Source organism: Capsicum annuum, chromosome 11 (genome assembly GCF_002878395.1).
Source record: "Capsicum annuum cultivar UCD-10X-F1 chromosome 11, UCD10Xv1.1, whole genome shotgun sequence".
Lineage (NCBI taxonomy): Eukaryota > Viridiplantae > Streptophyta > Magnoliopsida > Solanales > Solanaceae > Capsicum > Capsicum annuum.
The window spans coordinates 197,632,962-197,647,127 of NC_061121.1; the positions used below are offsets into that span (position 1 = coordinate 197,632,962).

At 32.2% G+C, this 14,166-nt stretch overlaps 1 protein-coding gene and 1 non-coding gene across 3 annotated transcripts; both read left to right on the top strand.

The window, feature by feature from the left end:
* Window positions 1–214: 214 nt before the first annotated feature.
* On the top strand, window positions 215–321 carry LOC124889131. The gene has a single exon (XR_007047746.1). It is a non-coding gene; the product is annotated as a small nucleolar RNA R71 (small nucleolar RNA).
* A 3,781-nt stretch (window positions 322–4,102) lies between these two features.
* LOC107848614 (uncharacterized protein At3g17950) lies at window positions 4,103–7,812 on the top strand. Of its 2 annotated transcripts, XM_016693390.2 has the most exons (3): window positions 4,103–4,491; window positions 4,944–5,087; window positions 6,948–7,812. In XM_016693390.2, exons 1-3 carry the CDS (start codon window positions 4,480–4,482, stop codon window positions 7,446–7,448), a joined length of 657 nt encoding a protein of 218 aa, XP_016548876.1. In that variant the 5' UTR covers window positions 4,103–4,479; the 3' UTR covers window positions 7,449–7,812. The 2 variants fall into 2 exon arrangements, with proteins under 2 accessions (XP_016548876.1, XP_047255146.1); XM_047399190.1 differs by lacking the exon at window positions 4,103–4,491 and having other exon boundaries at window positions 4,523–5,087.
* The last annotated feature ends 6,354 nt before the right edge of the window (window positions 7,813–14,166 follow it).

The following is a 14,166-nucleotide window of genomic DNA, read 5'->3' on the forward strand; positions in this document are numbered from 1 at the left end:
TAGTATCCACCTTAATCATACCTAGAACCTTTTTCACCATACTCTAGGATAAATCATCCTTCCATTTGAGATTACCTTGTACAATTCATTAAGAAGAGTATACAACTTATCATAGGTTTTCTCTAATGTTTGACCACTTGCAACTAAATCTAGCAAGATTTTTATGTTATCGTCATGACTTTTAACAAAAGTACGAGCTAATACCTTATTGTCCTATTGGTGATGCGGATAATCTCTGAAAAGAGACTTGAATATCTCCCATGAATGATAGAGATTCTCATATGGCTTTTGTTTAAAACTCAGGATCTCACTCCTCAACCTCGTAATTTTGCTATAAGGAAAGAATTGAATGAGAAAATTCTTTTCCAAGTCATCCCAAGTTGTGATCAAGTTTGAAGGTTCTGCCTTCAACTATTTCTTCATTTTTCCTAATACTGAGAAGGGGAAAAGAGTAAGCCTCATATAATCTATAGAGACTTAATCGGGAATGAAAGTGTCACTGATCTCCAAAAAGTTTTATAAGTGAACCTATAGATTTTCATGTCACATGCTTGTGAATTACCCGCTACTGTGCAATAATTATACCATGTTTAGCTTAACGTCAAATCTACCCTAGGTTCTGATCTATGGATAGTAGAGGTAACATAAGTTATGAGCGTGATTTCCACTCCGCGCACTATCCTATAAGCTGGTTATTCTTCAACCATGATTGCAGAAATAGATTCGCTTTGTTGAACTTGCGAGATATGATAGAGAAGTGTTTCTTATTTCCTCAATTGGTACAAGCATAGCTCAGGTTTGATATATAGTTCAACTAAATATCTTTTCCTTACCAACTTGCTTTGGATTTCAGCCTATACCTGCAAGTTCAGTAGCTAAGACCGAGTTTTCAGCACTTATCAAATGGAGTAGTAAAACTAAAAATTATAGCGTTGCTAATTTCTAAAGTCCTCGACAATGATGTCAAAAATTTGTTGCATCCAAATGTACACACAAGTCTCCGTGATTGTGCAAGTCATAACGTCTCTCTTTTGAACTGAATATCAATCCCATGGGGACTTGATATTTAGCAAGAAATCCAATTCTAGCAGTACTAATGAGATTAAATAAGTGAGAGATGTAACCAAAAGAGAGTTTGAGTTTCAAAGATTTATAACATAATAATAAAAAATAACGAGAATCTGAAGTGTTTAAAACAATAATAAAGAAGAATGTAAGGTCAAGACAAATTGAACAATCTTACAAAGCTATACAATCTCATTGGTCAAGTTAACTATCTTGGTTGTTGATTCATGGGGTTAATAACATGATTATGATCTTTTGAACCTCTATTTGTCTATCTAAATTAGCCCCACAACTACATCATGGAGAAGGGACGTGAGAACTAATCTAAACGCATTTGTATTTTTTTCGTATTTGAATTAAATGGGGAGAATTAGGTATATTCCTATCCTAACCACGAATCCTATCTTTACTTCTTTTAAAAGACAAGAACCTACTCCTTATGTTCCACATTCTAATCTAAAGTTCTCCTTCCGGACTCAGAATAGAAAAATAACTGTATTCTAAAGGCCAGTCAATAAAATAGTAATAACAAAAACATATGAAGAATCGAATATGATAATAAACTTTAAACCAACTTAATTGAATGCGAAGTATTCATGTTCATAGCCTCAACCCTAGAAAGAAGGTATTTAGTCGTTTATAGCTATACAAAGAATCACAATAATTGAATTCATGAGTAGATACTACAAGAAAACTAATGTAAAGAACAAAAACCCTATTTAAAGACTCCATCATATGATTTCTCTCTCCTATGTTGTTAAAAAATGATGAGAATAGAAGCTAGTTATTCTATTTATAACGTAGGATAAGTTTTGTCCGAAAAGATCCAAGGTCGTGGCACTCTCTTATCGTATGACCTAGTTGGCGTGCCACGCTATAATCACACACCCATACTGTTTTGTGCCATTCAATTTTTGGCCAGCATTGTGCCACGCCAATAATACAGAGCTTAGCTTCCTTGGGATAGAGACATGGTTTAAACTCGATTTTCCCTTTCTTGTGTAATCCTTCTACTTGTCTTAAGTTTTGCACTTTGTAGATGCCTTTTCAACTACACTTAATCTTGTTTAACTTTTTGGTATTGCTCCTAATGCCCTCAATCATCCACAAGAACGGTATTGACACCAAATCAATCTCATTCCTTGCAAGAATTATATACCTAAAACACTAATACTGTCCATTAGTTCACTCACACAATTTAAGCTTAATCAAATGAATATATATACATTGTAGCTCACAAAATAGAAAAAAGGATAAGCAATAACTAGCACTTGGACATATAAATACATATAAGATCAGTTTTCAACTGTAGACTCCTATAACCTTGGGAAAAGTATTTCTATAATAAAATGTTGATTTTTTCCCTTTCGTTTTCAAATCTATTTTTGACTCGACTTAAAAATCATCAATATGGGTATCATTATCTTTCTTTTAATACGTAGATGTTATATTCATATGTTTTAGTTGATTCTGAAACCGTTTGAAAGGAAAAGACTTCATGTTAAAGGACTTTAGGCTTAAATTTCGGCGCTTTGAGGTAGGTTATGACTTAAACTTTCTTCTGATTGGATTGAATAGTTAATAAATAAGTAAAGCATGCTATCGGTTTAGAAAAATAACTATGGAAATAATCTAGGATATATTTCCAAGTAGCTATTATATTGTAAAAGAAAAATAATGTCATTAAAAAAATAAATGGGACAATAATAAAAGTTAAATATTTTAATTCTTGAAAGAAAAATAAAAAAAAATTGTTCTTAAAAACGAAAAATCTCACCGAAAAATATTTGAATAAGGGGTTATCATTCCCATTTAACATGTGGAGGAAATATCATTTTTCAAATCTTAAGGACCATTTGATTGGAAAACTATCTCGAGATTAGCCATCTTGGAATTAGTTATTCCACCCTCAAAAAGGAATAAAAATAATACTACAATTCCAAGATAACTAATCACGGAATGAGTTATCCCATGCATTTTATCAAAACCAAACATGTGATAAGCTCATCCTAAAAGTAATTCAAAAATTAATTATTCCTTATCACTTTCATCAAACGATTCCGAAATGTTAAGGGGTAGGTGGGATTGACTCCCAAAAGACTACCATACTTCTCTCAAATGCAATGGGCATGCTCCAGTTTTGCCTCATCCAACTTTTAATTGAGGTAAATTTCATTTATGATATTCAGAGGCAAAGTCATAATTAAAAGTTAATAGATTAAGGAGTCTACTTTTTTTTTTTCATCATTAAATTTTAAATAAATAATTTGTATATATTCAATGAATTTTTTAAGATAAATATATATAGATTATGAACCAGAGTTCTTTCTTCAATCGACAATAAATTCTACTTTACCTAGGCCCCGAATCCCGTCGATAACCCAAAATGGAAACTACTATAATAATATAGAGTAACCTACTGCATTCAAAATTCTCAATCTATGAAGTTGTGGATTATAAGTCCAAGTCTGCTTGAATTAGTGAAGCTACAAAAATTCGTCTTGAAAATCTACACAATCACTTGCTAAGAATTTGACATACGTCATATATAAAAGTAAGAAATTATAATTTTTCACACATTTTCTGTTACAAATTCATCCTAAGTATAGTGTACTCATCTTAATTGTTTTTGTCGGATGAAATTGTGATTTTTCAAGTTGTGTGTAGGGCTATAACTTCCAATTCCTAGCTAGAATAGCATCCTACAATTAGGTGCATGTGATACTGTGTCATCCTAGAGTTAATTTAACTCTCCAAAAGCAAAAGAGACCACATAAATATTTGGGATGAAGATGGTTAAGTTTTGAGAAATAAGCAATAACAAATCTAGTATAATGCCACATCGTAGGGTTTGAAGAGCATAACAAGAAGATAATGTAGATAAATTAAATAAAATAAAAAAAGAAATATACAATCGCAAAGCATTTCTCTAACACAAAGGAAAAAAAAACAAATGCGGTAATCTGACAATGACAGTATTAAGTATTGAAAGGCAAATGTCAGAGGCGTTTGCTACTTCCAATTATAAAAAGGACAACTCCTCTGCAGCAGTTTTACGGTCTTTTTGTTTGTCTACTTTATCACCTTTATCGACATATTACAATTATTCTATGTTTCTATACTCACTAACAACAATATCAAAAAAGCAAAACCAAAAAGAAAAAATAATCAACCATTCTTTTGACTCCATTCTAATTGTTCCTATTCTAGCAAAGACTACAAATAGGAAATGCCATTTTCTTGCTTACCATGTTTTGTTCCTCCTCATCTTCTAGTTTTTGTTGTTCCAATGAAATGACTAATAAAATTTTCACTCTATTGTCTGATATCTGAGGTTAAAAATCCAGAGATTTTAAGGTGACCCTTCTTGTCATTTCTATTGAGTAAATATATGTAACAGTGCTAATTTTGGTCATGGCTCAACAGGTATTCCTTTCATTTAAATTTGTTTGTCTTACTTTCTTTTGTTATTTTTGTTAAAAAATAATGTTTCTTTTTATTTTTTGGTGAGTTTAAGATGAGTATGTTTAAGAACATTTTGATACACGTTTCGCATTTTTAGTTTAAAACTACAAACTACAAAATTTTCTACTTTCTTGGATTTTTTATCAAGTCAAGTCAGACATACAAATTAAAATGGAGGGATCAATTTTGTTGTCCTATTGTCATATTTTTGGAATTTAACCATACGGGGTTTTATTTCCTTGAACAGAATTTGAACACTACACTAACAGGCTAGTCCCTTCATCACGTTATAGAATATTTTGTCCTTTGGCTTTTTGGTCAGATTATTGAAATGATAGATGGAAAAACCCCCACTAATGTTTTTTTATTTATTTTTATGTTGGATTGTTGTTTGATTTGATTTGATGGAGCAGGAAGAGGGTTGGCCTTTGGGATTGCAGCCATTGAATTTGAGAATAGGTTTAGGTAGAAGTAGAGATGGATCAACTTCATTCAACACTTCACTTAGTGACTCTCTTTCTTCCTCCACTGATTCCTCTTCAGATTTGGACACTGAGGTACATTCTACGTAATAATTGTTTTTTTCCAACCTCCACCCTTCCCTGTGTCTGAGCCTGAAATTTTACTGCGGCGGTGTTACAGTATAAAAAAGTAGGCGCACGTAGAAAACAAGGGAGTCAACATAAAGTATAAATCTACATAAAAACTAAAATTCTTAACTAGCTAAACAATGTACTTTTCCGGGAACCCTTAACATAAGGTGGCTCTGCCACTATGCCCCTCTCCATCCCTACCCCTCACACCTTCCCAACCAATATACCTTAATTTGATGTGGCAACTTGATAATATAAAATAATTATTATTATATTGCTAGGTTACCTAAATGATAATTGTAAACTTATTATCCATAATAGTCAGTTTGGTAACAAGGGAAATAAGAGAGATTAATTAACTACTATAGGTAGTTTTAATTATTTACAGTGTTAGGGTATATAAGTTAGATTCTCCTTGCCAAGTACGCTATAAAAAATGTAGTAATAATTTGGTCAAAAAGCTAGAACATGTGTCTTGCTTTAACCTGTGCTAATATTCCTATAAGTTGATATAATTTTTGTTTCAACTAATTCTTTCTAAGCTGTATATTCTTTATTAAGTCATTGTATTCATGAAAAAGTTTCATACTTAATTTGTGTGCAACATTTGTTTAGTTAATATGGAGATTAGTACAATGAAAATTCAATTATGAGTTTTATGTGATGTTATATATTTGGGATAATGATGACAGAATAAGTGAAAATGTGAAAAAAGAATGTAATAAATTGAAGAATTTGAAGCATAAGTTTATTAAAACAAATTAGAATCAAAAGTAGATATTTACTGTAATGTAGTATACTTGGCTTAGCCTCCAAATCATATGATAAACCTGGATATTTTCAATCTTGACTAGTAATAGTTTCATGCATCCTGTGAAGTATTTTTTTGAGTGATGTCAATGTCTATACATGTTCAATGCAAATTGGGACCATAACATTATTAAAGCTGTCACTAATGTCCCTTTAGTACATTGACATTTGAACCACATTTATCAGGGCTGTGTAGCATGTTTCAACTTTAAAAGTAGTATCCTGTTGTCCTAGGTTCTTCAATGGCCCTTCATAAATATTGTTCTGCTTATATTTTTTTGGATCCAAATAAACCTTAATGAACCAGCAGTGCTAAGGAAATTAAGAACTTCCTGTCATGACACTCGTTAGACCAAGTTTATTTCTAGGCTAATTACTTGAAGAATCATAAACCGATCTTTTGAGATTATTCAGAAGAGTGGCATATGCAAGTAGGGATGTCGGTTTATAGTCACTATTCAGCTTACAAGGACGATTGAGTGTGAAATTGTGGTGATTTGAAGGCGTTACTTTCTGTACCAAATTGGTTGTTTACTATGTGCTCTGTCTGTTCCGATTTATGTGACATAGTTTGAATCAGCACATAGTTTAGGAAAGAACGTGTGTCATCAAGTTAGGTTAGGCCAACCTTGGAACTAGATGTGGTAACCTTTCTGATCTAACACTACAGGCGATGGACAGTACTTCTGAAGCTTGTGTCAGCCTGTTGCATATATGTGTATTGTTTCATACAAAAATATTATCTACACACATAAGAAAAACTTTTACGAAGCAATGTCGGATGATACCCCTTATTAAGAGTGTCTTTGCTCCTGATTCCGATCCTGTTCTCTCCAGAACAGGAGCAGCTGCATAGGCATTGTTGCTGAAATTCTATGTACACTAGATTAACAATAACCTTTATACAACATTTTAGGAGTAGAAAACTACTTAATCTCCAATTCTGATTACTTGGAATCTCTAAAACTAATTAAAATATGCTACTTAATAATAGAAATGTTCGGAACATTGCAGTCCACAGGGTCTTTTTTTCATGATAGGAGCACTACACTTGGAAGTCTTATTGGTGTCTCTAGCATAGTTAATCTCTCAAGAAGATCAACAAGAGGGAGACCGAACGGTGTAATGACAGAGGTGCAAAAAAACTACAGGTCTAAAACAACATGGTGTTTCTCTTTGTGTCCAAGAAACAGCACAGATGCTGAGAGTACTGTGATGATGATAAGGAATAGTGACAGTAATGCACCATCACTTGGCCATTTTCTTGCTGTTGAAAGAAGAGCTGCTAATGAACATAACAGAAGAAGTCCTCCGATATATGGACCTGATGAATTTGCCATGGCATTGCCTAATAGGGACCAGAATTCGTTGTTTGCCAATGGTCAAATTGCTCCTCCTCAGTTGAGTCCATGGTCAGGGTCTGATATTGAAAATCGACAAAGGGCTAACCCAGAATTAGATCATGATATCCATGGGCAAAGTGCTCCACTTTCGTTTCCATGCATGTGTGGATGAGGCAATGGTACAACTCTGTGTATTCCTTGATTTTTGTTTCTAATTTTTTTTTCTTGATTCGAGGACTAAAGCAACACATTAGTGAACCTTCTTGCGATTTACTTGATTATCAAGAAGGGTTCATTAGTAGAGCTTTGGATTGATCATGAGGGCAACTTTGTGTGATCGTTCCTTGTTTTATTCAATTAAAGGGACAATGTGGGAGAAATTTTTGGCAAGGAGCAGTTTACTTCTTAGTGTCTTAGCTGGCTTGAGTCTGGATTAGTCGAACTCAACGGGCTCCGAATACCAGAGGGTCTCACTCCTAATTTATCGGGATTTTGTCATTCATTCTATTTATGAAGAGACTATTCCATTTTCCTCACTCTCTTTGCACTTCTTAATAGTGTTGGAAAAATTACTACAATATTGATGTTGGAACTGAAATTAATGATAATAAGTAAATAGTCAGAAATACTGTGTCGTGGCAAACCACAGCCTTGTAAGCGAGTTCGAACCGGCTCCGGTGCAAATCCTTCTATCCGGTCGATCCCTAAGGTTCCACAACTACTTTCAAACACGTGCACTCGTGGATAGAAGTTTGGAGTTGCACAAATTATAGCCTAGAAATTCACAAGGGATAGAAAACCAACGAGGGCAAACTAATCTAGAAAGAAAGCCAAGAAAGGAGACTAGTATTTCTTTCTATGATTGTGTTTTTTCATAAAGTGAAGACCACAATTATAAAGGTGTGGAAATTGCATGTTTTGGTGAAAAAATAAATAAGATATCAGTTTATATCTCATTAAGGACATATGTTACATTAAAGAATGAATGTGACTTTTTTCTCATCACCACAATTAATTTGAGAGAATGAATGTAAGTTTTTACTTTGCATTTTAATCTGCACAATCAATTGCAGTGAAATGAATGCAGTAAATTCATTGTTTGTATTCTCAGTCATGAATGGAAAAAGCTCACAATCATCCACAAAATGCAAAGAAAAAATAATAGAAATAGTTTCCAAGCAAAAGAAAGGAACATGTACTTAAGTATTAATATCTTTCGATTTGAATTGGTGCGTAGTTAAATGAGGCAACAATAAATATCCACAAAGTGAAGTGCTTTTGAACAAAGTGGACATAAGTTGAAAATTCACAACACATACCATATCCTTGATTTTATGCAAACTCCGCTATACTCATAAAATACGTTTACGATCATGCACACAAACCTTGGTCTCATAAGTGCTATAGAAAGACAATCCAAGTCTTTCATAAAAGGCTTTACACTCACGTAGGTGATCCATCAAGTCTATCTCATAGACCACCTTAAGGCTATGAATCATTAAGAGCAAAATTAAGCTCAACCTTACAATACGCAACCTCGCGCCATAGGGATAGGATATGTAGTATTTATTGAAGGCCTATATGACTTCGTTTGACCACAAATGGGTATCCACCATACTACCTCAATTCATGAACTTTAGCCCCATCCCCCTCGATGATTCAAGGACTATTTTTCTTGTCAAACCCTTGGTCATAGGATGTGCCAAATTTCTTTTGAACCTTACATATTCCAAGGAAGAAAATAGCACCATGTTTCAATAATTATTTAACTGCACCATGTGTGATGCGAATGTTTTTTTTTTCATTGTATACACTATTTTTAGCAATCTCAATTGCCACCTGTGAGTCACCATGTAAAGAAATTGGTGACACTTGTCTTCCCGTGTAGTAATGGGTAGTAATGGCTCTATAATGTCATTAATGCTCACTATCAATTTCTCCAAATTCACTCATCCTTTTCATTTTTAATATCCTATATAAGGAACATCTACGGAGAGAAGAAAGTACACCACAACAAAGAAAGGAACATGTACTTAAGTATCCATATCTTTCTATTTGAATTAATACATAGTGAAATGAGGAAACAACAAATATACATAAAGTGAAGTACTCTTGAATTAAATGGACAGAAGTTCAACGCCCCCAATACATACCATATCCTTGATTTTATACAAACTTTGCGATACTCATAAAGTGATTTTATGGTCATGCACACAAATCTTGGGTCTCATGAGTGCTCTAGAAAGATGATCCAAGTCTTTCATAAAAGGAGACCAACCCTTTACACTCATGTAAGTGATCATCAAGTCTATCTCATAAACCACTTTAAGGCTATTGATTATTAAGAACAAAATTAAGATAAAACTTATAATACACTACCTCATACCATAAGGATAGTATATGTAGTATTTATTGAAGGCCTATATGTATTCGTTTGACCACAAATCATATCCACCATATTACCTCAATCCATAAGGTTTATCCCCACCCACCCCGACAATTCCAGAACAGAGGCAGAGCTAAAATTTGAGGTTTGGGAATTCTAAATTATAAAACAAAACAACGATCTTAAGCTAATATATATCAACTGTCAAACTAACAAGTATCAATATTTTAATTTATTTAAAAAGACATGGATTACTTAAATCCTATATAAATATATGTTTTATTTTTAAAGAAAGAATTAAAAAAAAACCTACACAATTTTGTTTTAGAGTAGAAGTTTTTTTTTTTTTTTTTTTTTTTACTTTTTTCATTTGTAAGCTTTATGTTTTTTAAAAAGATTTAAAAAAATTGTAGTTTTGTTTAATAGAAGACATTTCTTTTTGATTTTTCAATTACAGCTTTTATGTTTCTTTTTGAAGAAAATAAAAAAAATCCATACATTAAGAATAGGGAAAAAACTTGTGTGAGAGAAATTGATGCAAAGTGAGTATAAGCGAAAAGCAAAAAGTAAATTTAAACAAGGTTGCAGGTGGGTTTGAAACCCACAGTCCCAGGGCCAGAGAAGCCTTTGATACCCATATCAGCAATACTGAACCAACCGTTTAACTTTGGTTACGAATTCGCACGTATGTTATTATATAATTCTCTTAATTTTTCAGTATAACTGTATGTTCTACTCAAAAGCTATTGGGTTCTCCAGCTCCACCCATGTTCAAGGACTATTTTTCTTGTCAAATCCTTGGTCTTAGGATTCGTCAAATTTCTTTCGGATCTTACATATTTGAAGAAAATAACACCATGTTTCAGTAATTATTTAACTTCACCATGCCTGATGCGAATATGTCTTTATTTTTCATTGTATACACTATTTTAGCAACCTAATTGTCGCCTGTGAGTCACAATGTAAAAAAATCAGTGACACTTGTCTTATCATGTAGTAATGGCTTTTTAATGCCATTAATGCTCACTGTCAGTTTCTCCAAATTCACTCATCCTTTTCATTTTTAATATCCTATATAAGAGGCATCTACTGAGAAAAAAAATCATGCCAAATAAAGAAAGGAACATGTACTTCAGTATCAATATCTTTTGATTTGAATTTATACGCAGTGAAATGAGATAACAATAAATTTTCACAAAGTGAAGTACTCTTGAACTAAATTGACATAAGTTGAGACCCTAATAACACATACCGTATATTTGATTTTATGCAAAATCTTCAATACTTATAAAGTACTTTTATGATCATGTGCATAAACTTTGGGTTTTACGACTTCTCTAGAAAGACGATCCAAGTCTTTCATAAAAGGCGGCTAATCCTTTATACTCACATAGGTGATTCATTAAGTCTATCTCGTAGACCACCTTAAGGCTATGGATCATTAAGAGCAAATTTAAGCTCAACTTTATAATTTACTACCGCGTGCCATAGAATAGAATATGTAGTCTTTATTGAAGGGCTATATAATGTCGTTTGACCATAAATGAATACCCACCATATTATTTCAATCCATGGGCTTTAGCCCCACCCTACTCGACGATTCAAGGAATATTTTTCTTGTCAAGTCCCTTGTCATAGGATCCATCAAATTTCGTTTAGACCTTACACAGTTCAAGAAAATAACACCATTTTTCAATAATTGTTTAAATGCACTATATCTGATACGAATATGTCTATTTTTTCATTGTATACATTATTTTTAGCAATTCTAATTGCCACATGTGAGTCACAATATAAAGAAACCGGTGACACTTGTCTTCACTATTATGACATATCTGCTAAAAAATTTCTTAATCACTCAGCTTCTTGCCCTGCTAGCTCGAAAGCAATGAATTCAGAATTCATGATAGAACGCGCTATACAAGTCAACTTTGAAGACTTCCATGAAATAACACCTGTACGCAAAGTAAACACATAACTACTTGTGGAGTTAACTTCATCATTGTAAGTCATCCAGTTTGCATCACAAAAACCTTCTAAAATAATAAGAAATTTATTAAAATGCAAACATCAATTCATAGTACCTCTCATATACCTTAACAAGTGATAAAGAGTATTTCTATGTTCACTACTAGAATTACGAGTATATCTATTCAATCTACTAACAACATAAGCTATATCAGGACGAGTAAGTTCATAAGAAACATTACACTCCTAATTATTTTAGTATATTCAATTTGATAAATATTTACATCTTTATTCTTTTTCTAATTCTTGCTAGGATCATAAGGAATTCTCACTGAAACTACATCAAAATAATCAAATCAGTTCAACATCTTTTCAATATAATGAGACTGACACAAAGAGAAATTATTAACAATTTTTTTTATTTTAATTCCTAAAGTCACATTAGCTTCTCCAAAGTCTTTCATTTCAAATTTAGAAAATGAAAAGTCTTAGTCTAATTTATAACATTCACATTAGGACCAAAGATTAACATGTCATTCATATATAAACATAAAATCACATAATCTGCTCCTTTTTTTTAGAATAAACACAAATATCAAATGAACTAACAACAAAGCCATTATCTATTAATGTGAAATTAAAATTTTTATATCATTGTTTAGGTGCCTGCTTTAGTCCATATAAGGACTTTATCAGTTTGCGTACTTTATCCTTTTGTCTTAGGACAACATAATCTTTTGGTTAAGTCATATAGATCTCTTCCTCTAAGTCACTACTTAAATATAGTTTTAACATCCATTTGGTGTACCAGTAAACTATGAACAATGGCTAGAGCAATAAGAGTCCTAATGGTCGCTATTTTAGTCACTGGAGAATAAGTATCAAAATTATCAACACCTCTTTTGCTACTTATGGGTTTACAACCTTTAGGCAAATCATATAAATACCAAGTGTGATTAAAGGCTATTAAGTCTAATTCACTTTTAATAGACTCTTTCTAAAATAATATATCTGTTGAACTCATTGCTTTATCATAAGTTTTAGGGTCTTATTTTATTAAGTAGATAGACACTAATTCATCATTTAAAGTATCGAAATCAAAATTCTCAATTAAGAAGAAGGTGATAAAATCAAGATCAAAACTAGTCTTATTTCAATGTCTTTTAGTCTTTCTAAGTTCATTTTCATGCTCATTATCAATAATACCAGACGTAGGCATAACATGAGAGTTAATAGACATAGATATAAAAGGATTATTCTGCACATCATCAGGTATTATTTTTCAAAGGAAAAATATGCTCAAAAAATTCTTCATTTTTATATTCACAAATAGAATAATCATTTAATTACATAAATCTATATGCAAGACAATTTTGAGCATAACAATAAAGATGGTGCCAAAAGTCTTAGAGCATATATTTACCCATTTAAAATCAGGTAGACCAACCTTAGCCAAACACCTCCACATTAAAAAATTTTAAGTTTAGAACAAACCTTTTCCACAATTCATATGAGGTCTTGTTTATCTTTTTATGAGGGACTCTATTAAGAATATATCATACAGACAAGATAGCTCCCCCTACATATAATCATGTAGACCCAAGCTTACATGCATAGAATTCATCATTTTCTTAAGGCTTCTATTTTTTCGTTCATCTACACTATTTGTTGGGGAGTATAGGGAGCACTAAACTCATGTATAATTCTATTTTTCTTACAAAAAACTTCTAGAGTTTTAGTACTATATTCACCACCCCTATCAGATCTAGATCTCTTGATTTTTCTGTCTAATTAATTTTCTACTTTTACTTTATATTTTAAAAATATGCTTTTAGCCTTTCTTTAGACATAAGAAGATATATCTTAGTGTACCTAAAAAAGTCATAAAAAAAGTAATGTGATACTTCTTTCCACTTTTGCTAACAATATTTTTGAAATCTGCTAAATCTGAATGTACTAGTTCAAAGAATTTAGTATTTCTACTAGTAACATATTTGAAAGGGTTCTTGGAATACTTTGCTTCTACACACAGAGGACATTTCAAAATATTGCTAATATTTAATGCAGAAATTAATCTCATTTTTATAAGTCTTTTAATAGAAGTAATAGTAACATCGCCTAGTTTATCATACCATAAATTAATCAATCTAGTATATAAGTAGAATTAGAAATACTTGCATTGTAGACAATCTCTTGATCAGTGTTCAATACAAATAATCCCCCCCTAAGGTATTTTCTTTTTAAAAGGTCTACTCCACAAGAAAATAATTATTTTACCAGCTTCAAAAATAAATTTAATGCCTACTTTATTGAGAAGTGCTCCAAAATTAAATTTCTACGAAGCGAGGAAACATACAGAACATTATTCAAGGCTAATGTTTTTTCAAAAGTTAATTTAAGTAAATTTTTTCCTTTAAACATCGCTCTAACAGTAGTGGAATTCCCTATGTAGACACACTCGCCATCGGTGGATTCCTCAAAGTCATAGAATAACTCTTTGTAGGCACAGAAATGCCTTGTTGTGTCTGTGTCCAAC